We start from the raw sequence: 27,604 nt of genomic DNA, 5'->3' as shown, positions 1-27,604 counted from the left end.
CTTGCAGAAGCTGGGGTCCATTTCTTTATATGTTTTGATCACTGCTGTGGCAGAATCAGCATAAAACTTCTCCAAAGCGGTGGCCTCTGGCTTCCTGAACGTCTCTTTCAAGTGCTTTTGAAACGTCTTGTGGTGAAGACCTCTGTAAGAGACGTTCATGGCAGCCCAAAAGTCATTAAGAGCTGTTTGCCCCTTGCCTATTTGCTTTATAGCCATTATGGCGCGGACATTTACATCGAAGGCCTGCGTGTCCTTTTCGCGGGGGGGATGTCCATAATTTATCGACGGTGCCACAAGAGGCGCACACGACTTCAAGTTTTGTTGCAAGTCCAAGCTTGGTGCTCTCTCGGACAGTCATAGCACCTTTCAAACATTCTTTGCACACTGTGCGGCTGAGCACGACGTTAAAGATGTTCATTTGAATGAGCGAAAAATGTTCGCCCTCAGTTGTCACTGCAGGTGCAAGAGCCGGCTGCATCAGTTGAAATTTTTTCTGCGTCGCCGGCATAGACTCGAGTTCAGCGCGAACGGCGTCACGACGTTTCGCATTCGCATCGATTTCTTCCTTCGTTAGGAAACGCGTCCGCAGATGAAGCGACGGTCCACTCACGCTCGATGGCGGCACCGATTCAGACGAAGTGCTGGGTCCGGCGATATCAGAAGCACTCGGTGTCACACTGGATGGCATCGATTCGGAGCACGTGTCGAGCCCGGCGATCTCGGAAACACTCGGTGCATTTGCGGCTCCAGCCACACTCGATGTGTCGGATTCTCGACTGGCGACAGCCAACAACACAGTTCCGTCGCTGCAAGCGTCTACGCAGTCGGCACCCGCAGCAGAATAGCGGAATTTCGATGATCGTACAAGCCGCATAGCGCGCCTCCACGCACCGACTTCGGCTTCGTTGCCGGCATCGCCCGCAACAACAAAGACGAAAGGCACAGAACTAGTGCAAAAAGAAAAAAAAAAAAAAACGAGAGAAAATGATCGAAAAAAGATAGCACAAGGCGAAGAGCGGCTCGTAAGCAGACGTCTGTCGAGGCAGACGGAGCAGAGAGCAACAACGAAGCGAGCGCGCTGGACGCGCCATCGAGAGGAGCGACCGCCCCCGCTGCCGCACAGCAGCCAATGGCGGGCACGCTTTCTCCCGCGAGATATGAATGCCCTGCTCTAGCCAATCAGCGCTCCACATCGCATCGCGGGAAAACGCCAATAGCGTCTCAACTGTGCTGCCGACGCCATTTTGCAAGGCGGCGAACGAGAAAGAATTCACGGTCAAAACAACACCAAGATGGCGCGGGACGACCGCATGGTCCGGGAATGGCGCGCCCGCGAAGTTTGGTTTGATTTCGGGATTTGCGCCTGTTTGGGACGCCGTGGCGGCCTCGAAAATAGTATTTTTTTTGCACTTTGCGGTTGAATTAGGAGCTGATAATTACAGAATAGGTAGTTTATGAGACATACAACCCAAAAATGTGGTTTTTCAAAAACCGACTTTTTCGCGATTTTTCGGTTTTCAAGGGTCGCGTCCCCCCTTAAATCGAACCTCCCGATACATAGAAAAAAAGGGTTTATTTACAATAAACTGCAGCCTGGAATTGTCAGTTTGGATCTATCCTGAAGTTGGCAAAGACCAGGTCTGTGTATATTTCCTTGGTGAATGTTGGTTATTCCCAGCCGTACCAAATGCATTGCAGAGCACATCGAGACGTCGTATACTGAACAAGCCAGCTGTTTTCCTTGATCATTATCAGCATCATCACAGTTAAGGTGCACGCCAACTTCACCAATAGACAAGCCTCGACCTTGAGGAGCTTGGCCCCTAAAACGTCCTCTACAAGTGATATGCCGGGTCAGTAATTGTTTCAAAGGGACACTGAAGAGGAACATTGACTTGGTTAGGATTGACAAGCTGCACTTTGACAACTCTAATGCCATACGTTTCACTTTCATAAGCTTATTATTTGTGGATAAAATCAAGAATGAAGTTTCGTTTTTAAAGTTTGCAACGAAATCACGACGCATGATGTAGGAAATTCCAAAATGTAATTGCTGTATTTTCACGGCACCGGTTCAATCGAATTTTCTAAAACATGGTATGCTAAGTCTATGGCAACTACAGATTACAATGTACTTCATTTTTATCGATTGGAAGCTAGTACGTAGTACCCAGTAGACACCTTCAAAATTTCTTTCATAACAGTGTTTGGTGCTGAAATCTCAAAATGAAATCACTGCGGGCATTTTCTTTTCGCACGTTTTTTTTCGCTTACTAAACGTCGTGTCACGCTAAGAGTGGTGTTTCGTGAAATTGTACTTTAATAACACGCGAAAAAACATCTTTCTCTTTAGTGTCCTTTCAAATCAAATCAAATTTTATTTCCAACATGTACAATCCAGAGGGAGAACAATGGGAAAAAAGCTGCCAAGAGGCAGCTTGACTAGTCCGTAGCCCAACGTAATCTGTGGCACGTAGGCAACAGAAAAAAAAACCACAAACAAAAACATGAAAATATATGATTAGTGCAGAATAAAACCAATATGCAATAGCTTGCAAAACATTATACAAGAATACAATGCCAAGATCAATAAATTTAGTTTTCCTATACACAGATCCAAGTGCAGCTGAGAAACAAGAAAACGAACCAAAATCAATTAACTGAAGATGGTTTAACAATTATAGTGAAGAATACAGTAAACCTCATTGATTCCATCTCAGTTATTGCAAAATCCCTCTCAATTCAGAATATTTCTGCGGTCCTGTATTTTGAAATGTAAGTATGAGCGGATAATTTGAAGCGGCAGTCAGCATCAGTCCAGTTAATTAAAAAACTTTGGGTGCCATATGTGCCAATTCCCAATCTCGATTTCGGTGCAAATCTGTGGAAACAACAGCCTTTAAGAGCCATAAGGCTATGCAACGTAGCGATACTAATGAGTGGCAGTTTAATCAACCCAGCCCTGCAACTTCCAGCGATAAAAAAAAAAGACCTTGTAATCAACCAATACGTGCGCCTGCAAAAAACACAATGTGTTTCATTCACTGCAGTACAGTGGTGACACGCAGGCGGCATATCACATGTTTCTCGCTACGTCAGTGCGTCATGGTTTACCCATTCTTTCTGGGATTGTAATGAAATTTGCAAAGGACAGTTTCGCCGGCTTAACAATGTATGCGAACCTCGGATTACCGATGGTTCCAGCAATTTGCCCACTTCCACTGCGGGCAAAGTTCTTGCCTGAAATACCTACTTTGAAAAGTTCGAGAGCTTCAATATTCTTGTTTTCTATCCAAAACATATAGCAAATTTCGTCATATTGGCCATTCATAAATTCTTTATTTTACCAGAAAAAAAATAATTGGGGGAACCTTAAGCTTAGCCTTTAACAGTTGAACGCGATAGAGAAATCCGGCCCCCAGTGCACCCTTCAACCGCTATGTGCATTCTTAATATGTTTTGTTACAGACAAGTACACACACACGCACACAAACGTGCACATGCGCAAGCGCGACGTGTCTGTAGTAATGCTGTGACTGTGCAGTGTGGCCACTTCCCTCTGCTAGAACGGCACTCTGCTGCAGTCAAGATACGTTTTTCGTAATGTCTCACAGATGGTACATACAGGTTTTTGATCTAAGGAAAGAGTCGCATGGCCTCCAAGATACGCGCCGTGCCCTCACCATGTCGGAGGCCATAGAGTCTCACAATGCCTCACAGATGGCAGCACATTATCAAGCGTTCGCTGTTTGCTTGATTAACGCCTCTGAAAAGGCATGATATGTTTCCTGCTAGACGGACATAGTTGTCTATTTTTAGAGCTGTTTGAAAGTTCCTGTGTGTTTTTAGTGGCGATGGCTGCACTACTCCGGCCTTTTTCCACATAGTTTGATGGCCTCCCAAATGCTCCTACAAATCGCTGAATGGGCTTGTTTTCGTCGTGACACTTGTCGAACAAAATGCGTTAAGGAGACTCCTTCCACTATAAGGCATTGAATTTATGTAGTGTTTTTTTCCCCGAAGTAGCTGCAAGTAACATTGTGGCTCTGTTGTGGTAGGACACCTGCATGCTACGCGATGACCTGGGTTTGATCCTCAATGAGACCGAAAATTTTATTCTTTATTTTATTTGCTTCTTTCTCGATTTTTCAACTCACGGATGATTTTTCACTCACAACCAACGATGCCAATGCCGACGGCGGAATTTCTGCGACACGAGCTCTCTAATGCTATCGCGTTAAAATGGTCGCATGGTGCCATCATGACATGCTGATGCAGTGAGGAGCAGGCAAAATGCTGTCTGCGTGTCACTACTGTATTGCAGTGAAGCACGTTTTGTTTTCCGCAGGCGCACATTTCAACTGATCACAGCAGCGCTATCTTTTTTTTTTCTTTTTCCAATAGAAGAAGCAAAGCCAGGCCTGCCCTTCCTTTGTGTTTGCGGCAAAAATTAAGACCAGGTACTGTGAGAAAACATAACTGTTGGAGCTGCAAACTAGCCAGCACTGCAAACGATCAGCCCTGATTATTTTGAATAATTGAAAGTTCCTTGCCTCCCATTTTTTGTATGTTCTGTGAATTTGAAAAACCATTTAATTCAAAGATTTCTCGTGGCCCCATTGACTTCGAATTAGAGAGGTTTTACTGTAATATAAACACTCTATACCAGTATTCAAACGGGGTGTGACGACTTTCCAATGCTCTCTATATCTCGTTTTATAGTAGTGGTCATTTGTTTCTAAATGTGCTAGGGTATCTAAACTATGTATGTTACGTCTTACTTCATATTTATATCTAGAACTCAGCCGATAATAGTACAATTTGTGAGCTGTTGTAATACCAGCTTTATCAAAGAAGCCTATAGCTGTTGCATTATATCCAGCATTATAAACATTTCGTAGATATCGTGTCTGCATAATGTAAACTTTTTGTAGATTAGCGAATGAAGTCGTACCCCAGACCAGTTGGAAATACTTAAGATGTGAATAGAAAAGAGAATTGTAGACTAGGATTTTACGTTTTGGAGAGAGAATGCATTTGAGCCGACCGACTATTCCCGTTAGTCGAGCTAATTTTGTTGGCACTGAGTTCACGTGAGCTTCCCAAGACATGTGCGCACAAAATACAACACCAAGGCACTTAAAGTAGTCGACAACATCATCTGGGCGAGAATTGAAAATTATGTTCGTATGAGGAAGGATTGGCTTATTTTTGGCTCGACATATAACCGCCTATGCTTTATTTTTATTATTCATTATGGAGTGGAATAAAGACCACTGTTGCAGTTTAATTAAGGTGTTATTACAATTTGAAATGAGGTAGTTGCTGTTTCCAGAAACAATATGATTGTATCATCTGCATATATAATAAAAATGGCATTATTAATAATGTTAACAAAGTCATTATTGTAAAGGTTGACGAGCAAAGGTCCCAGAATGCTGCCTTGTGGAACACCGCAAAGCAGTGGCAGAATTTGGGATCACAAGTTGCTTTTTCTTGAAAACTTGTCGCCGATAAAACCACGAGCAACATAAATATCTGACTTACTTAACAAAACATCATAATTCAGCAATTCAAAGGCCTTGAAAAAATCAAGTAATGCACCAATTACTATTTTCTTGCTTTCAAATTCCGTTAAATATATTATTTTCAGTGAAGCAACGCTAATTCTCTTCATCTGTTCTTCCAGAACCCAAACTGATGTGGTGTTAATATATTGGAGTTCTCGAAAAAATTTGAGAGCATACAATGAATTAGTTTCTCAAGAGGTTTTGAAGAGATAATACAGACAGAGGGCGGTAATTTTCTAATTCATTTCAACTCCCCTTTCTGTAGAGCACTGTTGTATCAGAACGGGCTATCGCGCATGTGTGCGGATACCGCTTGCCACTTCCTTCCTTGTCTCTCCCTTCCCCTCGCTGCCCACGCAGCTATATAAGCGTCATGAATAAACGGCCAGTTGGTCATTTCTTGTTCAGCAACGTGTCGCCTCGGTTCGTTACATCGAACGCGTTACATGATGTCAGAAGTGGGATGTCTCGGCGGCAGAATGGATGTCGTCAAGCTCCCACGACCGCTGCAGCTTTCCGGAAACCTGAGAAGAAACTGGCTGCAGTTTAAACAAAAGTTGGAGCTCTTCCTCACAGCCACATCGTCAGAAAAGCCAAGGACAGAAGCTGTGAAAGCGGCCATACTCCTCAGCGCCGCAGGTGACGATGCCCTGGACGTGTACAACTTCGCGTTTTCCGAAGGTGAGAACAAAGAAGATTATCAAACTTTGGTCAAAAAGTTTGAAGAGTACTGCGTCCAGCAAGGCAATGAAGTTTATGAACGGCATGTGTTCCGCCTTCGAGTACAACAGGCGGCAGAACCGTTTGAAAGATTTTTGAGGGACATCAAGAAGCAAGCGAAACTCTGCAACTTTGGGGACCTTGAACAATCCATGATAAGGGACCAAGTGGTATTTGGGATCAGCGATAAAAAACTCAGACAGAGAATGCTAAGCGAGAAGGACCTTACTTTGCAGAAAGCTGATCAAATGTGCAAAGCAGCCAAAGTATCTGCGCAGCAAAATGCAGAGTGGTCGAAGGAAACCCGGCAAGTGGAGTACACGAGAAGAACACAACAAGCCAGCAAAAACCAGTCTCGGTGTCGTCAGTGCGGAAGATTCCATGCTCCAGAAGAATGTCCAGCTCGGGGAAAGTTTTGCTACGTGTGCAAGAAAAAGAATCATTTTGAGGCATGTTGCACAAAGCGTCAGGTTGACCCAGTGGATGATGCACAAGAGGCGGATGATAATTTTGATATCTTGAACATCAGCGTGTACGGCGTGGCGGATGGTGTGGGAGCAGATTGGACAGTGTGCGGCAAGATAGGCGACCAAGAACTGAAATTCAAAGTAGATACTGGCTCACAAGCCAACCTACTACCTCTGTCTTTGTTCCGGCGTGTCAACCAAGCAACGGAGCCAAGAAAAAGGACGGCAGTTCTTACTGCATATAACAGAAGCGTTATCAAGCACGTGGGAGTATCAACAGAAGTCCTGAATTTAAACGGCCAAGAATGTCACATTGCATTTTTTATTGTGAAGAAAGGTCGCAATGCCATCATTGGTCTCAAGGCATGTCAGGAATTCGGCCTGATTCCAACAGTGAATGTGGTAGACTCAAGAGAAGACGCTCCCCAGCTGGGTTTTCCACACCTATTTCGCGGAACTGGCAGTGTAAAGCGACAGTACAAGATGGTACTGCGACCGGATGCCATTCTGGTAGTGCAGCCTGCCCGGAAGGTACCGTTGGCGATCAAGGAGCAGCTTCGTGAGGAGCTGAACCGCATGGAAAGGGCCTCTATCATCGTGAAAGCGGACGAGCCTACCGATTGGGTAAGCCCTTTAGTTGTAGTAAAGAAAAAGGATGGCCGTCTTCGCTTATGTATGGACCCAAGGGTCATAAACAAAAGCATAAAGCACGAACATTATCTTATTTTTTGATTAAGAAGCAGCTTCGTGAGGAGCTGAACCGCATGGAAAGGGCCTCTATCATCGTTAAAGTGGACGAGCCTACCGATTGGGTAAGCCCTTTAGTTGTAGTAAGGAAAAAGAATGGCCGTCTTTGCTTATGTATGGACCCAAGGGTCATAAACAAAAGCATAAAGCGCGAACATTATCTTATGCCATCTCGGGAGGACATTGAAAGTTAAATCTCGGGCGCAAGGTACTTTTCCCGGCTAGACACAAACGCAGGCTTCCATCAGATACCGTTGGATGAAGCTACGTCACGCATGTGCACCTTCGCAACGCCCTTTGGTCGCTACAGGTTCTTGCGGATGCCATTTGGAATTTCTTCAGCAAGTGAGGTCTTCCAGAAGACTTTAACAGAAATTTTTGAAGGCCTGACAGGCGTGCGTGTATACAGTGATGATATACTAATCTGGGGGGGCTCGACAGAGCAGCATAATGAACGGCTGAAAGCCGTACTAAAGCGAGCGGAGCAAGCTGGGATGATGTTTAACGCCCAAAAATGTGTGTTTTGTGTGACACAGATAGCATTTCTTGGTGACGTGATCAGCGAGAGCGGTGTCCGTCCCAGTCCAGACCTAATCGAGAGCATACAGGCTATAACGCAACCGAAAAATAAACAGGCAGTTCGCAGAATGTTGGGCATTGTGAATTATTTCCGCAAGTATGTACCCTCGCTCAGTGACAGGACGTCACTACTTCGGGGCCTTTTGAAGGAAAGCGTGGTGTTCGAATGGACGTCAGCACACGCGCACGAGTGGGCTCATATCTGCAACGCATTGATGAACCCACCGATACTAGCGCTCTTTGATTCAAAAAAAGAAGTGAAGGTAACTGCAGATGCCTCTAAAAGCGGGATTGGTGCCGCCTTGCTGCAAAAACATGGAAACGACTGGCGTCCAGTCACGTACGCGTCGCGGGTTCTGAGCGAGAGTAAAACACGCTATGCTCAAATTGAAAAGGAAGCGCTGGCTATAGTATTTGCGTGCGAGAAGTTTCACCCGTTTGTCTATGGCCGCAGGATCCTTGTCGAAACTGATCACAGGCTTCTGATTGCCATCGCCCAAAAAGTGTTGCAGACATGCCACCAAGACTGCAACGATTTTTCATCCGTCTTTTCAAATACGACTGTCTTGCAGTTCATCCCTGGGAAAGACCTAATGCTCGCAGACATGCTGTCCCGTACTGCCACGCTGCCTGGGGCCGTTGATGAAGCGGAAGACATGGAGGTCCACGCAATTCAGATGGTTTCAAGACTGGTAAGCAGACGAACAAAGCAACGACTTCAAGAAGAGACCCGTGCCGACCCGTATTTAAGCAGCCTGTTAGAGCAACTAAAAGCAGGTGCGACGATTCAAGGGGAACTAAAGCCATTCATATCGAAGTTATCGGCAGTGGATGGCGTACTGCTAAAAGGGAGCAAGATCGTCGTGCCGAAAAGTATGAGATCGGAAATTCTGAGGCGGATACAAGAGGGCCACATGGGACAGAACAAATGCAAGGCCAGGGCACGTAGGCTAGTTTTTTGGCCAGGACTAGGCAGTGACATTGAGAACCTAGTACGAACATGCCAGGTGTGTCAAAAATACGCCTACAGCCAGCCGAACGAGCCCCTTCTACAATGGCCTACATCGAAACGACTGTGGTATCGGGTCGGAATTGACTTGTTTCAGTTTGCAGGGGACTCCTACGTCGTGGCGTATGACGACTAGTCGAACTTCCTAGATGTTGAAAGACTGGTGAGCACAACAGCAGCGGAAACTATTTCTAAGATATCCGCCATATTCTCTCGCTATGGCATTCCTGCGCAAGTCTGCACTGACAACGGGCCCCAATTTTCTTCGAGTGAATTTGGTGCATTCGCAAAACGGTTCGACTTCGAACATATAACATCTAGCCCGAACTTCCCCCGCTCAAACGGCTTAGCCGAAAAGGGCGTACAGATTGTGAAACGAATTCTCAAGAAAACTACAGAGGGCCGTGAGGATTTCTGGCTGGGCATTTTGGCTTATCGATATTCCTCCTTAGAAGACGGATGGTCGCCCGGAGAGTTGCTGCAAGGTCGTCGTCTTCGGTCAACGGTCCCCGAGTTTAACGCCGATGGAGAGTGCACTGTATCGAAACATCGGCAATCACTACAGGGTAAGCCATTATCGCCCCTTGATGCCGGCAACGTTGTTCGGATCAAGAATGGGAACTGGTCCCGCAAAAGTAACGGTACTTAAGGAGGTGGCGCCACGTTCATATCTGGTCAAAACGGAAAGTCAAGGGCAGCTGAGACGAAATCGACATCTGCTGCCAACACACGAACGCTGCGAAAACGAGAACGGCTACGAAAGCGGTCTGGAAGACTTCGAGCCGCCCAATAGCGTAGGACCGCCTGTCGAAGGCTCGGAACCGGCACACAGCACGTGTGACGCAGCAGTGGCTGACCGCTGTTCAAACCCACAAAGCACCAGGGTTTCTGAAGAAACGGAGCAAACAGAATCAACGGGAGGCTCATCCGAATTGCCAACGCTTCGCAGGTCAACAAGATCCCGGACCGAGCCACAGCGCCTGCGCTACGAAGAAGACTTTCGTCAGACGTGCTAGTTCACTTGTTTCTTTTGTTTGCTGTCTGTTTGCTTGGTATTATGAGTCCAAATTGGATGAAGAAAAGATGTATCAGAACGGGCTATCGCGCATGTGCGCGGATACCACTTGTCACTTCCTTGTCTCTCCCTTCCCCTCGCTGCCCACGCAGCTATATAAGAGTCATGAATAAACGACCAGTTGGCCATTCCTTGTTCAGCAACGTGTCGCCTCGGTTCGTTACATCGAACGCGTTACAACTGTTACCTTGGCTATTTGAATTTTTTCAGGGAAAGCTGATGTGGTTATACAGGTATTGAATAAGCGTGCAAGAATTGCCGCTATTATGTCTACAACAAGTTTCACAAGTTTTTAACTGGACTTCATCTATGTTTCTGCTGCTGCTGTTTTTTAAATTTGCAATAAGGTTTTATCGTTCGTCATGTTCATATATTGAGATGAATCTGTGCTACTACCCGACGTATTCATATGTGTAAAAAAATTATTGGATGCTTCAGGCGATTCCACCCCATTTTACTCTCTTCCTTCAATTGGAAGTTTGGATACGCTGTTATGGTTATTACCACGATGGAGTAGCACGTTTAATTTATCCCAAAGCAGCTCGCTTGACGAAGTTTTCACATTCATGAAAGACAAGAAGTACTCTTTTTGAGTGATGGGCAGATTCATACTTTATTTGTTTCGATATTTTTTAAAATGGGTCAGGTCATCGACGAGATTGTGAGTTTCAAGAAACTGTCTATAGAGCCCATCTTTTGTTTTCATTTGTTAGTAGAGCTCGTGCATTACCCATGGTTTGCCTATATTTTCTATGTTTTTTAGCGTGTTTTGACAGGAAAGTAAACTCTGTAAACACTTTTAAATATATCTAAAAATGCAATGTATGCAAAGCCAGCATCACCTAAATTGAGTTATTGTGGACCAGTCAGCCTGGAGCAGCGTTCAGAGCCCTATCAGTTATTGGTTGGTAGAAGCTTTCCACAGATGGGCTGTTTCTGGGTATAACGGCATTATTTAAAGAAAAAAAAAACACAGAAAGGTGGTCACTAATGGAACATGACAAGGCCCCTGGCTTTAATCTATGATAATGAAAATTTGCTATGAATAAGTCTAACACTGACTGACATTGAGTTGTTATTTCTGTTGGATCATTATTAACATTTTCAAACCCTTATGACATTATTATATTTCTAAAATTGGCACTATCTGGAGTAATCACACCCATTTCAATGTTATAATCCTCAGCAGATCAACATGCACCTGCTCTCTACAACATACGAAAGAAAATGTTCGTAAAATTCAAAGAATACACGAATATGTCCAGATGGCGGCCAGTAACATAATGAGTACAGTATTCTATCTGCAAATATTGTCAGCACGGCGTAATCCGGTGACGTGTTACTGAACGCACAGGGGTGAAAGCGGGCTTCAATGATTTGGAGCAACTTTGAAAGCAGGAATAATGCAGTTTTAGAGCAGCTCGAAAACAGCAAAAGATGTGTTTCGAAGCATCGAAATTTCGTTTTAGAGCAGTTTTTTTGGGCCACACATCACTGTTAAAATTTTTGCCTTCAGGTAAACAAAAAAAATTCAGTGGTTTTTACTAAGCATGCAATGTTGATCAAGTGACCAGACTTACCCAAAATTTATATATATTAAACCTTACAACATTATAGGTGAAAGTGCAGCAACCCAAAGAAAAAACATAAGCGATGCTCTGGTCAGCTACTAGACCTCAGATGAATGAAAAAACTTAATATTAAGATCTTGCAGTGTTCAAAACGCGATTAAAATACCGCATCCAACATGAACGGCAACTCAAAACTAGAGACGAGCTAATATAATAAAGTTCTCTTCATACTCATACTAAACCAACGCGTTCTATAAAAATAACTGTAAAAAACTTTTATTCCAGTCACTGAAGTGCCACAGCCAACATGAGAACCGTGAAGAAATTTAGACGCGCTTGCCGCGCCAGGAATTACATGGACAGTTGACAGGTTTTCGCCGTCATGTTCTGCGTAAAGTACAAGCTTGTAACATTCCCTGCGCATCGCGCAATCTACCTGCATGTAAAATTACGCAATCTGGGATGAAGAACTGCCTTTGAGTGCTTAAGCAGAGAGGAAACGCACCGCCCTTCTTGAACAAGCAAGAAAATACGCAGGGGAAAAGGGGGTCGCTCGACCAGCTGTGCACTTTGATTCTAATCAAGGGCGTGGTTGCGATAGCTAGCACGCGCGATATCGGCAAGTATCAGCACACGGCTCCAAAACCGTTTTATGTGGTGCGCTCTCAACGAGAAGAGATTGTGCAATAAGAGCATTTTTCTCTGGAGCGGGCGCACTTATTCTCTTACACCAGCGTTTTGTAGTTATAAGTGTTGCGATGTCAGATCCAAAAGAGCTGTCAGTCTTCGTATTGTCACGGGGTCATGCTGTCGACGAAGGCAGCAGCCGCTGTTTTCATGAGTAAAATTTTTATTTGGGCTAACTTGTGCCTAAAAAAAAAAACCTTCACTCTACAAGCAACACACACTGTAGACTGATAGCAGTGAACAAAGAGCGTCGGCTGTCGATAATCTGCCACGCAGCAAAGCGCGTCGGCATTCATACATGTGCCATCGAAGATTCCAGTGTTATTGCTAGCGGCTGCGTAAGTTCCAGAACAAACTGCAATGTATGCGTAGTGCACGAAATCTCATCAGAAGTTTCCAAGATTATCTAGATGGTCCTCAGTTATTCGGGCACGGTTTACGCAAAATAGCGTTACACGCGTAATGGTGCGGTAACAAAAATAGAAAGAAAGGAGCATGTGTAGCATTACCATTGCGACATTACAAATACCATATTTTCCAGTCTATAAGTTGCACCCCCCTCAAAATGGCAGTTTTTCCGAAAAAAAAAAAAAAACTTACACAAGTCACACCAGTGTACAAGACGCACCTGCTCACCTGGCTATTGAGTGCTGGGTCATAAAAAAACACTGCGAAAATTCATGCATGAGGTTGCCATCGCGTTTGCAAGTTTTTAGCTGTTGACAGACACACGTGCCAGCTCTTCTCAACACACACAAACACAATATTTTCAGCAAAAAGTATTTTTATTATTGCGATCGCTAGTAGTAATTAATCAAATCCATCGAAGTCGTCTTTTTCAGAGTCGCTCACGAATAGCACAGCTACTTTGTGTTGTACTCCCGGCACTTTGTCCTTCAGCATGTCACCGTCGTCCTCAGACTCGCTCGATTCGGACTCTTCAACATCAGTCACGTAGGGCATCAAACCGGCCTTGCTAAGGCCCGCCAAAATGGTCTTATCAGTTATAAAATTCCATGCTTCACTCACCCATTTCATCACTTCGTCAAACTCAGCACGTCTCATGTGCCCCATTTTAGTGAAGCTGTGTTCACTCTCAGGCATCCATGATTCCTACGGCCTTAAAGGCTGCGATTAACAGAAATATTGAATGGCTGAAGAATTGTGGTCATGCCGCCGGGTATGATCACAGACATACAATTCTTCGCACCGATTTTTTTTTTTTTTGACAAAGTCGGTGAAACGCGCTCGCACGCTGTCAATCGTCAGCATGCCTGGCTTCACGTGGAAAAATTCATCAGGTCGACGTGAGAAACAGCAGTCAAGCCACACACCCATTATTTCTTCATCACCGTAGAAGGGAAAATGCCTTTCGGCAAGATTTTCATTAAAAATAAGCATGGGAGGCAGCTTGTAGCCATCTACGCAGCAAGCGAGCACAACGGTGAAGTGTGATTTAATGCGATAACAATTATATGGACACTCTCGACTGGATTTTGCCCCCGGCGTTGATGTTATGCACCGTATATGTATTTATATATATGAAAACGCAAAAAAGAAAAAAATCCAGTAAACAACACTCCGGGGCGCGGAATCGAACGTGGGGCCGCTGCGCCGTCAAAGCGAAGCGTTAACCACTGAGCCATCCCGAAGCACGTCCTTCACTGTTCAAACGGCAAGCTACTTATATCTACCACTTACTATAGCTCATGAGCATCTCGGGGGGAATTGTGTTTTCTGCATTACCAGCAAGATGATGCAACAAGCACGCGTCGCTACATCGCGCGGTGGCACCCGCTCTAATTTCCTACGCCTACTTTGCCCAACTTAAAGAGGAGCGACGCTCCATATTTGGTAGGGGCGAAGAGGTAAAAATCGTACGCCTTGGCTGACCTCAGGCTTTACCTGGAACGATTCTACTGTAATTACCGGGTGCACAAAGGTCACTGCAATCATTGCAGTCTCCGTTTGCGAATAGCGCACGCTTTTCAGACACAGCAAAGTATAAAATGAGATGCTTATTCGCATGCATCTGTACCTGTGAGCACATTTCGTGCCTCATTTGTGCGTGAGAATGCAGGGCATGCGTCAATCTGCCTTCCATCCTGCGCATGACCTTTCAATTTGTTGCTATCGCGTTTATTGCTTCGCCTTTGCGGCAAAGCTGTGACTTTTTTTGTGGCCAATTGTCCTCACCGTGACAGTTTTTGGGCCTTTCTCAGCAACGCTTCTTCCAAGCGGGATGACGAAGGTCAATGATGTTGACGATGTGGCTTGCGCTGACGTTGTGCTTTGCTACTTCCTCCTGCACGAATGAGCTGAAGCGTTTCAGCTGCGCCCAGAAGTCGTAAGGAAGCTTCTGACACATTGTAGTGCGGGCTCTCATGACAAGCTGATTCCCCCGCATAAAGCAAAAACACCACGATGGACTGCCATTGAACCCCGCAGCGTCAGTCTCCGCTGCTAAAGCCTTCGCCTTCAGGCACAGCTGCACTGTTGACAGGCCTCATCCTTCGGCTCCCTGTTGCAGCACCCACGTTCGCAGGCTACGCTTGAGGTCCGGTCAGCGGGACTCCTTGCTGTGGTTGGCCTTCTTTGTCAATTTAATTTTGTGGAGGACACTGTAGGCTTTGCGCCAGTCCTGGATCATTTTTTCTGCGACATTGAACTCCCTCCATTCTGGGGGTGCCGACGCCCCCTGTAAAGTTGTTTGCGCCGCGTGGCGCAAGTGTCGCGCGCAGAAGCCGAATTTCGGGGTCACAACTATTCAGTGGTAGGTGGCGTTGTGTTCGTGGGCGTTGATCACCACTATCATCATCATGGTTGTTAGATTGCTGGTGCAGACAGTGACCCCTGGGGGCAGGGAAGCTTTGGTGGCGGCACGCAAAAAATAAGCTGCTCTCTTTTGGCGTGGGACAGTGGCGCGAACGGTTATCTCTTGCAGTGGGAGCCCGATGCACGACACGGCGGGCCGTCTGCCGGGGGCCCACGTGGCGAGCCAGGCGTTAGCGACACCACCTTGTTTGTCATGTTGTTTAATATTGCGTAAGAATGTCTTAGCGTGTTGATCATTAATGATGTTATAATAATTAGGCTGACGATGTCATCATTTCTAAAGCAGTTCAATAAATGTTTGTTTGGTTTGGTTTGTTCCGACTGCGTCTGCTGCGTCTGTTCGCTTCAAGAGCGTGGCTCACTCTCCCCAGCGAGACCCCACACCCCGTGTTCTTCGACAAATTAAACTGTGCACAGCTTGAACTTGGCATCGAAACTTCGCCGACTTTGCTTTCCATGAGGCGCCATGTGCCATTGCCAGATTAGCGAAGCTGCTGAGCCTATGCCACTATGCTACGGCCCTGTAACGACACACAACACGAGGTATATATAGATAGACTGGTAGCGAAGGCTCCATAGAAACCCATACGTTCAGAAAATGGCGGCTGATCAGCTGCTCATGGGGTTTAGCGCCATCTCTGTGAGGAGAGAACACTTCCGGCGGGGAAAAAACAACAACACGGATGTGGCGCAATAGATGGTAAAAAAGTGACGTCATGTGTGCACTAGCGTGAAATTTGATCTCGGATTACTTTTCATAGGCCCCTGATTACTAAGAACTCGCGCTAAGGCAATAGCCGGCGAAGCCTCAATGAGTGCGCTTCAAGTCAATGCCAGCTAATCTAATACGTATTCATGACTAAATAGTGATGTTTAAGTGTACTACCATTCACTTTGTCTCAGTTTTACAAGGAAACTTATTCTGCAAAATTTTATTTGCCGTTTGTGGCATCATCCGCCGATGGATTAAGGAAACCAACAGCGTAGAAGCATACACACGTGATATCTGCAGCGTGGTTTATTTGTTTCACACATACGCAGGTTTTTTAGCATGCACAATGATTGTGATCTTCTATTTTAACAGGAAGAAATGATGCCTAGTTATGCTGAAATGATGACATTTTGGCTTTATTCAATTATCACAACTCAAATTTATTACACCGCACAAAATGGTAATAAGAACAAAAAAAAAAAAAAAAACATGCAGACACTCCCTGCGTTATGATTTTCTTTATTTTTTGCATTAGGCTCCGATAAATTACCAGTACATATGCGAATGAAGACATGTGAATTGTACCATGATAGATAACTTGGAGCGCTGCTGACCAATTACGCGAATAGTAGGCATTGCATGCTCAAGAAGAAAACCGGGCTGAAGGAATACTGATGAATGAAAGTCTAGCGGGCAGTGCATTCTGAACCATTGTCCTTATTTCTTATCTAGGAGACAGGGGTCACCAGGCATACGTTTGTTGCCACTGCATTTTGTACAGCACATCCTTTTCGCGGCTACTGACGAAAGTACTCGGCGTTAAATGTAATTTGCATTATATCGTTGCCCGTTGGACACTGCACCAATGATAAAATGCACCTAACAAATGGCGCACAACAGAGAATGCAAGCAAGCGCAGAACACTAAAACAAGTGAGGGGGTGTGCCTTCGCAGACGAATTTTACGAGCGAGCCTTTAGTGCACTGACTAATAATAGCGTGTGCAGAGGGTGCTAAAAAATATGTTTAATAATAAAGAACCATCCTAAATTCTTTGTTCATTACACCTACATAATATTGTTGAGGAAAAAAATCTCATTCGCAAAAATTGATTGCTTCAATTTTGAATTAAACTTGATTTTTGACTATTTGTAGATTCCCTCTACGCATAGTTGTGCTTCAATTGCAGCTCCCATAACTCCCCATGCTGAAGTCGCTGGTAATAGCTTCTGAACCGCTTTTCGCCAGAGCCTTCGCGACCTATTCGAATACACCTTGCACAACACATGCTACACGCAGCAGTCGTGAGCGCTATGACGGACGGAAGTGACGGCAAATAGCGCACAAAAGACTGGTGCAATCTCTTAAGCATGATGCGTACTATTAACACACAAGAATGATGTCTAAGATGACGGCGCGCGCCACTGATCTCAAAGATCGTGGCACGAGCCTCAGTCTAATTTTAGCTGAGCCAAAGTGGCAAGCACAAGGTGCCGAATGTATTGTACGTTGTGTCCGTTCTGTGGTTACACAATGGGGGCGACACGAAAGTTACACAGCTGCTTTCCAGTTGAAAGTGATTAATCATGCAATAAACAACGGCAACAGGGCCGCCTTTGTAAGTACCTCGGAGTCGATGAGTTTTGTGTTCGGTACTGGCGACGGCAACACGAGCAGCTGAACGCTGCCAAGACGCATTGGGCCTTTCGCGTGCCTATGACTGAAGTGGATGGTAAAACTTTGTTTCGTCAGATGGCAAACGCGGACAATTCCGTGTTAGATGGCCATTAGTCTAAGGTTCACGTCGCGCACTAACCTTTCGCTAGCTCATGTTTAGTATTGAATGCTAACACTACGACCCCAATGCCCGCAAGCTTTGCGTGCGGTATTTGTGTACTATTTGCTTGTGGCTTTTGTGTCTCAAATATATCTTGCCTTGTGTTAAACCTGTGGTTTTATTGTTAAGAGAAGTCTTAAGTAGTACTTCTCAAAGCTTGTAGTTTGTTGCAGGCGTTAGAATCCTGATTTACGACCACTTCGTTTTTTATATTCACTCTGTACGCTTTCGCGAAAAATGTTCTGCGCATTATTCTTGCACCCCCAACTTTTCATGGGTTTTTCACAAAAAAAAAAAGTGCGAGGTTTATGCAAGTAAATACGGTAATTTACCGGTATTTTTATTTTCTTGTTAAATGCAGTTTCTGTGCACCTGAAATGGGGCACACGGCGATATGCAGGCTGCCGAAGCCGCGGCGTCAAACCCGATTTGCACTGTATATAAGTCGCACCATTGTATAAGCCGCACCGACGAAAAATTCATTTAAAAAAACGCGACTTATGCTCTGAAAAATACAGCAGTTGCTTTTGAAGTCATCGCTTCGCCAGTGACACTGACTTATTTTTTTTTTTTCCCACTTTATATGGCGAAAAATTCACCGCACTGTTGCCGAGCAACCACCAAGCGCCGAGCAACGGCAGAGCGCGTGCTCTGCTCGACAGCTGCTCGCAACAGTGCGGCGAGCTTTTTGAACACCACTGCCATCTTCATGGTTTGCCCGACAGCTTTGCTGGTAAAACGTATATAGAGTTGCATAATGAGGTATGCACACAAATGCCACCTTAACAAGAATCATGCATTGTGTTCACGTGGCGCAAGATTCATGCATGATCCGAAATATGACGTTTGATATGGACGGCGAATTTTATATGGACACGGTTGCATCCTTTGTGTATTAAGCGTGCTGCTCGGTCCATGATAAAACTCAACTAATTTGGTTTGGTGTTGCATGTGTAAATTGCCGTTTAGGCGCGGCTCGGCACAGACGGTCAGATTGGCGCAGCATGGCCCAATACGCGCAGCACTTCTACACCTGAACACATCTACTAGTTCACAGTCAATTTCTTGTGGAGTTAGTATAACAACCCCCCCCCCCCCCCCCCCCCGACCAAAAGGTCTGTTTAAATAGTGTTACATCCTTCCATTCTGAAAACGTCACACTCATTTTTGCTCCACGTATCCCTGAACATGACATCATAACCGAAAACTGAAAACAAAATTGACTGAGAAAATTTTCTAAACGAAGAATTTTATTTCATATAAACCTGGTGTTTAGATGCACACATTTTGGCCCATGTGATCTAAAATCAGATGCCATAAATAATAATTTTTGTGTAGTAGGGAGGCATTCAATGATGATGATGGCCTATAAGTATGGCTCACACCCACTCTGAGGGATTGGCGAAGAAACGAATAATTAAACAGAAAGAAGCACATGATAATTGTATATGTAATGCATTACAAAATGCTTAGAACAAATTAATTTTATTAATTTGAAGATTTGCAATAAAAATCACCCTGACTTCATAAAAAATCTTTCTACAGCGGAACAGATATCCCATTGATGACCTCTATGCCATTCGTCATTTTCCGGAGAAGCATGTTACCCGCTACACACTTACAAATAAATTTTGTGCTTTTTTTCATGTTGCCGCTGTTGACGAAGAATTATGCCAGACTTCTGTAATGGGTTGGTGCATTCGTCGACCCATTCCTTAAGACATTCACAATGTGTAATGCCTGGTTGTTCCTTTGCTATTCTCAAATGCTTTATCACTCATATTGACTAGATTCCTTTCCCGACATGAAGCTTGCCTAGGGTAATTTTGCAACTGAAATTCAAGCACCAACGTGGATCAGAGGTAGAATACTGGACTGGAACCCAGGGGTCTGGGTTCGAATCGCATTGTGCCCGTGGTGATTTCAATTTACTTTGCTAGTTTTTTCTCCTTTTTCATATCCCGTGATAGTGGTTACGGACACCAGCAGTGGTGAAAAACTGCGATGCCAAAAACAACCCTTGTAATGATCTTATAATAGCTTTTGCTGTAAATGACAGCAGGTATTTTTAGGCACTGACCATTGGCTAAATTTATCCAATGAAGCAGCTGCAATTGCGCAGCTTGAAGTATGCTGAATACACAAGAGCGCCGATCAGAAATCTTGAAAATTTGTTTGAAATATCAAGAGAATTACCATAAAGCAACCTCACTGAATGGCATGACAACAAAGCAATCTCACTGAATGACATGACAACCGGAAGCAGGTGCCAGGGCCAAACAAAATGCATACCACACGCCAGTTGAACGAAAGCAATCGGCTGCTATCAAGTCTTACCGATTTCACAAATTGATCAAATACTGTCTGGTCAAGGTGAGTCTGGGGCCTAGGTGGCCTAATGCCATGGCAGAGAACCCGAACTTCGGAGAATGCAGGTTGCGATGCTTGTCTGGAAGTATCCTGGAAAGAGAGAGGGGACAGAACAGGAGTCAACACACTAGCTGCTACGACAACTGAATAATAAAGCTCAAAAATGAAAAAAAAAAAAGGGTATCCGTTATGTGAAAGAAAGGCCACTACAGTGAGAAAAGAAGTTCTGTGAATTAAGCAAATCTAAACTAAAGATAGAGACTGAATATAAGTGCTGGAAAGATAAATTCAATATATCCATTAAGGAAAGTTTAATTGCACTGTGGCCTCTACATCAAGAGCAGCGACAATTTTAGAAGACCTAGAAGCTGTATGTCCATAGCTAAAAACAACAAAAAAAGTGCAAAGCAAGATCTTGTTGCTGTCTACTTAACAACTTAAGGAAGAATATGTCGTGGTGTAATTGGGGCTACATTTTAGTTACAATCATATAGATACTTTTGCTCAATCAGTACTTAAGGGGGTCTTGAAACGTTTTTAGAAAATTTTCAACTACATGTGTATTCGGAATTTTCGCTGTCAATTCAACTCAATTCATCGTCCGGATTCATTTAACAGCTATGAAAGCATAATGTTCCCCTAAACTGTACAGCTGACATCACTTTAAAGGAGCTCTTTAACACTTCTGAAGCATCTATTTTTTATTTGTTTCGCATACTGGGGATTATTAAAACATGTCTCAGCACCGATATTAAATGATTTCGTATTTCAATCACAACATGAAATCACGCATCTCTGCCAACTGCATCAGCACGTATTGGCGCTCGCCAGAACTTTTACAGGCGGAAATGACGGAGGATGGCTGCAAGCCTATGATTGGATGAATGTAACCTTTGAAGAGATAATAGCATGCCACCAGAACTGAGATAACTAATGTCTTTTAATTTTTCTTTTCTGGGCTTTTTCATTGAACCCCAAACAAACACGGCCACAAGCAAACAAAGCACGACAAAGACGCTGGCTACCATTTTGCCTCTGGATTTTTGCCTTGCACAGGTCGGATTTCCATATGAAAGGCATCTCTCTCTCTCTCTCTCTTCCCTCTTCTTGCTTTTTGTGAGTTTGCAAGCTGCCTCTTTCCGCACGTGTTTAGCACCCACTCATGTTCTGACAAGTCAGGCGTCAGGCACCATGTTTGTTACTATGGCAACGGGGTCAACATTACGTAGGAAAGAACAAGCAACAATGATGTGTGAGCTTCCCTATGTAGGCCCTTCCAGCTAATTTCATTAGGGGAGCCATCCTACGTCACCGGGCTAGTCAGGCCGAATGCAATGTGGTCAGGTGACCCCACGAGAATAAAGTTGAGGGCAGACATTTTTCTGCCTTGTATTTTAAATTTTCTATATCAAATACAGTCGAATCTCATTATTTGGCACCTCCAACACCTCAACACGGCGAAGAAAAGATTGATTGATATGTGGGGTTTAACATCCCAAAACCACCATATGATTATGAGAGACCCCGTAGTGGAGGGCTCCGGAAATTTCGACCACTTGGGGTTCTTTAACGTGTGCCCAAATCTGAGCACACGGGCCTACAGCATTTCCGCCTCCATCGGAAATGCAGCCGCTCCAGCTGGGATTTGATACCGCGATCTGCAGGTCAGCAGCCGAGTACATTAGCCACTAGATCACCGCGAGCGCGAAGAAAAGGAAAAGAAAAGAAAAAGCTGCGGTGGAATGTTTTTTCTCTCTCAAATGCCAATCTGTTACGCCCCTGTGCCACGCTTCTTTTTCCAACCCTGCCATTAAAGACTGTGAGGATTAGAGAAAAATGACGACAACGACGGAAGTGCGGGGCAAGGCGCGTGTGATTTCAAGCTAACTGTGAGCGTGAGGTCAGCCAATCAGCTGATGACCTGTGTTGGCCCATAGAGGTGACATGCCACGATTGGGCCATGTGTGACCATTACGTGGTGGTAAGCTTCGTTGCTGGGGACGAGCCGAAGCAGCGGCAGACGGAAGACAGCGGGCTGAAGCGTCGGATGCAGGCGATCCAGGTTTCGGCCAGGGAATGCAGCTGTCCATGCTACTGCCGTCCAACTACCAGCTGGGAAGGCGTTGCCAGCACAAGTACTGCATCTTGGGGCGCGGCCTGGCCTGCTGTTCTCTTCCTTGCCAAGGGCATCGCGGATCTCGGTGAGGCGTCTCCACGGTCAGCCGTTCGACACAGCGATGGACGTGGCCTGGCTAATGGTCACGGTTGCACCGAGCATCGCGTCTCGACGCAAGCTCTTCGCTAGACGGGCTGGACATTTTCCGCGTGGAGCATTGTGTCTCCGATGCGGGTTGACTGCTCCGTAGTCGCACCCCCACCATCAAGCGCCATCGTCACCAGAGCGTCGCGCATCGGCAAGTAAGCGCATTCCATAGCGCCTTTCCACCGCCTTCTGCCCTGCACCTCATCGGCGTCTGTTGTACCGCCGATCTGGCCCTAAGGTTTTCGAATGCTCTTACTTGAACTCTAATTGGTCATTTTTAATCAAGCTTAGTTCTCTCTGTTGCATTGTATGTACCTTTTCTGCCTCAGTGTTTTCTATGTTTTTCTTTCGTGCTCTGTCATAAACGTGGTGTGTGTTACCGCGCCATCTCAAAGTCCCTTTCTCCTCGCACGACACGCAAAACAAGCTCTGACGTACCTTAGCCCCGATAAAGAATATTTTTCATTACAAAGACACTTCTCCTTCCAACGCCGCGCGCTAAGAGAGTGAGAAAAAAAAAAAAAAAACAAAGCTGTCACGGAGTGTGGCTCTCTCTCACGCGCCGTGCTACGCTGTGCCTTTTCCCGTCCCTGCCACGTAACCCTTCTTTCAACAACGCGCGCGCGAGAGAGAGAGAGAGAGAGAGAGAGAAAAAAAGCTGCTGTGCAATGTTGGTTCTCTCTCAAATGCCGATCTGCTTCTCTCCACGTGGTGACGCTCCTCCTTTCTTGTCACCTGCTGGCCACGCTGCAGCTTTGGCGCAGAGGGTACTAACAAAGATGCAGTCATTGTTGTCGTCTTTAGAGTGTGTCAGCACTAGACATTGCCGCGTGCAACTTCTCCTGCCAGGAGAATGCTGAAGACGAAGTAGACTTGCTACGCAAGCTGCATGCAGAATTGATCGACTCGTTGCAAGGCAAACGTGCGCAGACACGCATAACCAATTACTTCAATCAATGACGGATGTCCTGCGATTTGTGAATAAATGCAAGTTTTCTGAAACTTCCCTCTCGTGTGTTAACTCAAGGCACATGTGCCACTGCATGGGGAGTCCTCCGTTTACTTAGCTTTCATTAATTTGAACTTCTTTTAATTCGAACAGATTTTCGGGCACCTTCGAGTTTGAATTTCAGTCGAAACCCGCAATAACGAAACCCCGCGGGTACGAAATTCCCGCGGCAATGAAATATTTACGGATCCCCGGCGAACGTTCATAGAAGCCCATGTATTACGTATCTCGCGACAACGAACCGGTTTTGGACAGCGATCCCGCATTAACGAATTTTCTACCACAGTGCGGGCCTTATTTCACCCTCCCGCCAAAGGTTAACTGTCGAAAATATGCTCGTATGCGTGTTATGCGCACTAAAAATTTGTAAACGTCGCTTTTGCCGCGCTAGCGTGGGTACCGCCATTTTTGTTTACTTAAGACGCGGCTTCGGGATCGCGAAAACCGCGCAGAAGTGTTTCAAAAATTTGATTTCAGCTAGGTAACGGAACTTTTTCTGGAAATCAGGAAAAAACACCAATTTTCAAAGAATTATGACTTTGCGATGGCGGGGCCGGGAGCCGGCTTCTTGGGCTAATCAGAAAGAGCATTTCTCCGTGTTTCCCGCCTCAGCTGGCTCCTCCCTTTAAAAACAAGCGCACAAAAACCAAATATTTGAAGGTCGTTTCGAGGCCCTTGATTGGCTGTGGTCGCCATGTTGCGTCAGCTCGCCTCACCATTGGCCCGATGCTCACTCCGGGAGATCGTCGTCTGCTGCTTGTGTGTCGCGAGGACACGACTCTTAAAAATTGCTACATTGTGACGTGTTCACAGCTCGATGATCCCTTAGGATATAATCACACTTTAGCTAGGAGCAGTAGGCGGATGCACGATCAGGTTACTACGAGCGCGGCGCGTCATCGGAGTCGTCTTTAGCCCTCACTCCGCTGACAGCGAGACTGCGGGCAGGGAACGACGCGCTAGCGTACTCGTGGCGACGTGCTTCGTCGCAAGCATTGAAGCTGTAAGCAGCGGCACGGTCAGATTACTATGAGTGGCCGCACCGGATGCATGATCAGAGTACTACGAGCGGACGCGCGGTCTACAAGCGCGGCACGTCATCGGAGTCGGCTTTAGCCCTAACTCCGCTGACAGCGAGACTGCGGGCAGGAACGATGCGCTGTACACCTTTCGCTCCGTCTTCGGCCCACATGACAACGACGTAGCAATAGACTACTTTTTTCAGTGCGAAGGGAGAGCTTTGAAGTTGTTGCATAGTGATACCCGGGGTGGCTCAGTGGTTAACGCCTCGCTTTGACGACGCAGCGGTCCCACATTCTATTCCGTGCGCCGGAGTGTTATTTTCTGGATTTTTTTTTCTTTCTCGCATTTTATATATTTAGATATGTATACATATACGGTGCATGACATCGACACTGATGCCCACGTCGGCGCCGACAGCAAAATTTATCCGAGAGAGTCCATATTATTGCTATCACAATAATATTAAAGCTATTGGTCTCCCGCCTCCCAACATCAACATTCCTAGTGCCCCTTCAGGTATGTGGTATGCTTCACCACACCGTGGTGTAGAACTCCAGCAAAGCCAACTTAAAATACGCTATGTCGCAGGAGCGGCAATCACTATCAGAAGCGCAATTTGAATAAAAAGTTTACACTCGTAAGATTTTCACCATCCAGAACTTCAGGTGTCATACATTGGCTTTATAATGCTTGTGGTAGTCTGGTGAGATTGAACGAATTTTCAAGAATGTGCACGGAAGTGCTTGTGATGAATGTGGCTGAGGAAGAGACGAAACGAACTGGCCATTTCCGTTGCATGAAAGGTGCACGCAGTAACGTCGCCCCATGTGTCAGGCACGCTATTGATGGCCCCTCAAGCAGAAGACAGACCCACCCATCTATCGACAGGTGAAGAAGCTTGGGGGAATGCTGAGTCATTAGAGCAGCAACTTGGAACATTGACCATAAGGTTGGGGTCACTGGCCCCAACACCCATGCTATCTTGGCAGACATCCCCAAACGTCCTGTTTACTTCACTTTGAGATTACAGAGTATGAAAACCCCTTCGCTCTATGAAGCTGCCGTATTCTCACACCTTCAGCGTTTTGAAGGGTCACACAAGTTCAGATCCATAAGATTTAGCTGATAGCCTTACTTCATGTAACATACAGTAAAACCTCGTTAGTTCGAACTCGGTTATTTCGAAATTTCGCTTAATTCGAAGAGTTTCCGCGGTCCCGTATTTTGCAATGTAAGTCTGAGTGGATAAATTGAAGCGGCGGCCGGCACCAGTCCGGTTAATTCGAAAACATCGGGTGCTATGTGTCAGTTCCAGATCCCATTTCGCGGCAAATCCGCAGAACGACGGCTATTAATAGCCACAAGGCAATGCAACGGATCGATACTAACGAGTGGCAGCCTCGCTACTTCCAGTGCAAAAAAAAAGAGAAAAAAAAACACACATAAAAAAACGGTCTCGTGATCAACTGAAACGTGCGCCTGCAGAAAACGAGCCGTGCTTCACTGCAGCACAGCGGTGACACGGGGGCCGCTTATCGCATGTTTCTCGCAACATCAGCGGGTCATTGTTTACCCATTCTTTCTGGGATTGTAAAAAAATTAATAAAGGACAGTTTAGCGGAAATCGCGATGTATGTGAACCTCCGATTGCTGGTTGCTCCAGAAATTCGCATCTTTGCGAATTGCTGGCGGAGTTCTTGCCAGCAACACTTACTTCGAAAACTAAGTTCAAAAGTTTCAAGGATCATTTTTTCCAGCGAAAACACATCGTGAGCTTGGTCATACTGGCCATTATTAAATTCATAAATATAATAGGAAGAATGTGTGAATGGTCGCATCATGATGTGCTGCTGAAGCAAAAAACAAGCGACATGCTGCCCGCATGTCACTACTGTGTAGCGGTGAAGATGTGTTGTTTTCTGCAGGCGCATATATTAATTGATCACGACCGCATTTTTTTTCTCCCCCGGTTACAGCAGCGAGGCCCACTGTTCCTCCCTGTTCACGGCAAAATAAAGAATAGGTATTGCTGAAAACATGATATTTGGAGCCGCAAGCTAGCCGGCACAAGAAACATCGAGCACTGTGATTACATTGAATAGTTCCAAGTTCCTTACATCCCACCTACTTCTTGTATGTTCTGTTGATTCGAAAGCCCACTTAATTCGAAGCTTTCTCATGGCCCCAGTAATTTCGAATTAACGAGGTTTTACTGTACCAATTTGTAGCTATAGCATTCATTGCTTCACCCTTGAGGCGAGAATGCTTCTTTCGGGCTGTCACCATTGTCACGGAGGGCCCATTGGGTGATGATGATGATGCTGATAGGAGCTCACTTGGGCTTGCCACATTGCGGAAAACAGCACATAGAGGCACCAAAGACTGTGTGGGAACAGTTTTGTCGTAATAATACACTTCGGAGCAGGATGGCATAGAAAAAGCGGTTTGCACAGCACTTCTACCAGTTTTTATGTAGGACCACTGGTGTCTTTTATACCTATTTGTCTCTTACATCACTGTCTCTTACAAAAGCGCTCTACTGTATACGAGTAGTTTACGGTACAGTGTAGACCACTTATAGTGTAGAATCAGTTACAATGCGGTCTTTTTCGACTCACATTTACCCTCCCATAGAACCCCATGTACTCGCATGCAGCTTATTGTGCAGTCCCCCAAGATGACAGACCGGTTATTATGCGGTTGCCGGAAAATCAAGGTGACGAAGGCGGTAGCAATGTGCATCTGAAAACAGGCATGCAGGGTGCGCCGCTGGGGAGCGAGAGACGAGGTCGTTACAAAGAAGGGGACGTGGAGTGAACAAACAAAGGGTGGAGGGAAAAAAAAGAAAAGGAAAAGAAGACCACGGCACGCTGCAAGGCCTTGCCAAGAAGGAGAGAGGTTGCCTCAGTGACGGATAAGCCTTTGCACGGGCAACGATTGTAGAGTTGTTAGCATGGCTCCAGCTGCGCACGGCTCAACATAGCACCTGCGATCCCATCCTTATCAACAGCACTCAACAGTTTGCTGTCAGGAAAAACGTCGCCGTTATCGAGCTTGCTACAGATATTGAGTTTGCTACCCGAGATTTCCCTTTACTGTCAGGGCGCTGTCATGCGTAAGCTATGCGGATT

At 45.5% G+C, this 27,604-nt stretch overlaps 1 protein-coding gene across 2 annotated transcripts in view; it reads right to left on the bottom strand.

The window, feature by feature from the left end:
* Positions 1–27,604, bottom strand: part of LOC119176121 (uncharacterized) — a 283,463-nt gene that overhangs the window by 167,678 nt on the left and 88,181 nt on the right. For both annotated transcript variants that reach the window (XM_037427262.2, XM_075876986.1), the window contains exon 13: positions 20,146–20,268. In XM_037427262.2, coding sequence (XP_037283159.2) covers positions 20,146–20,268 — 123 coding nt within the window. The remainder of the gene's footprint in view (positions 1–20,145; positions 20,269–27,604) is intronic.

Source organism: Rhipicephalus microplus, chromosome X, assembly GCF_043290135.1.
Source record: "Rhipicephalus microplus isolate Deutch F79 chromosome X, USDA_Rmic, whole genome shotgun sequence".
Taxonomy (NCBI): Eukaryota; Metazoa; Arthropoda; class Arachnida; order Ixodida; family Ixodidae; genus Rhipicephalus; species Rhipicephalus microplus.
Note: the sequence above shows the minus strand (reverse complement) of the source record. Positions and strands in the feature narration are given on the sequence as shown.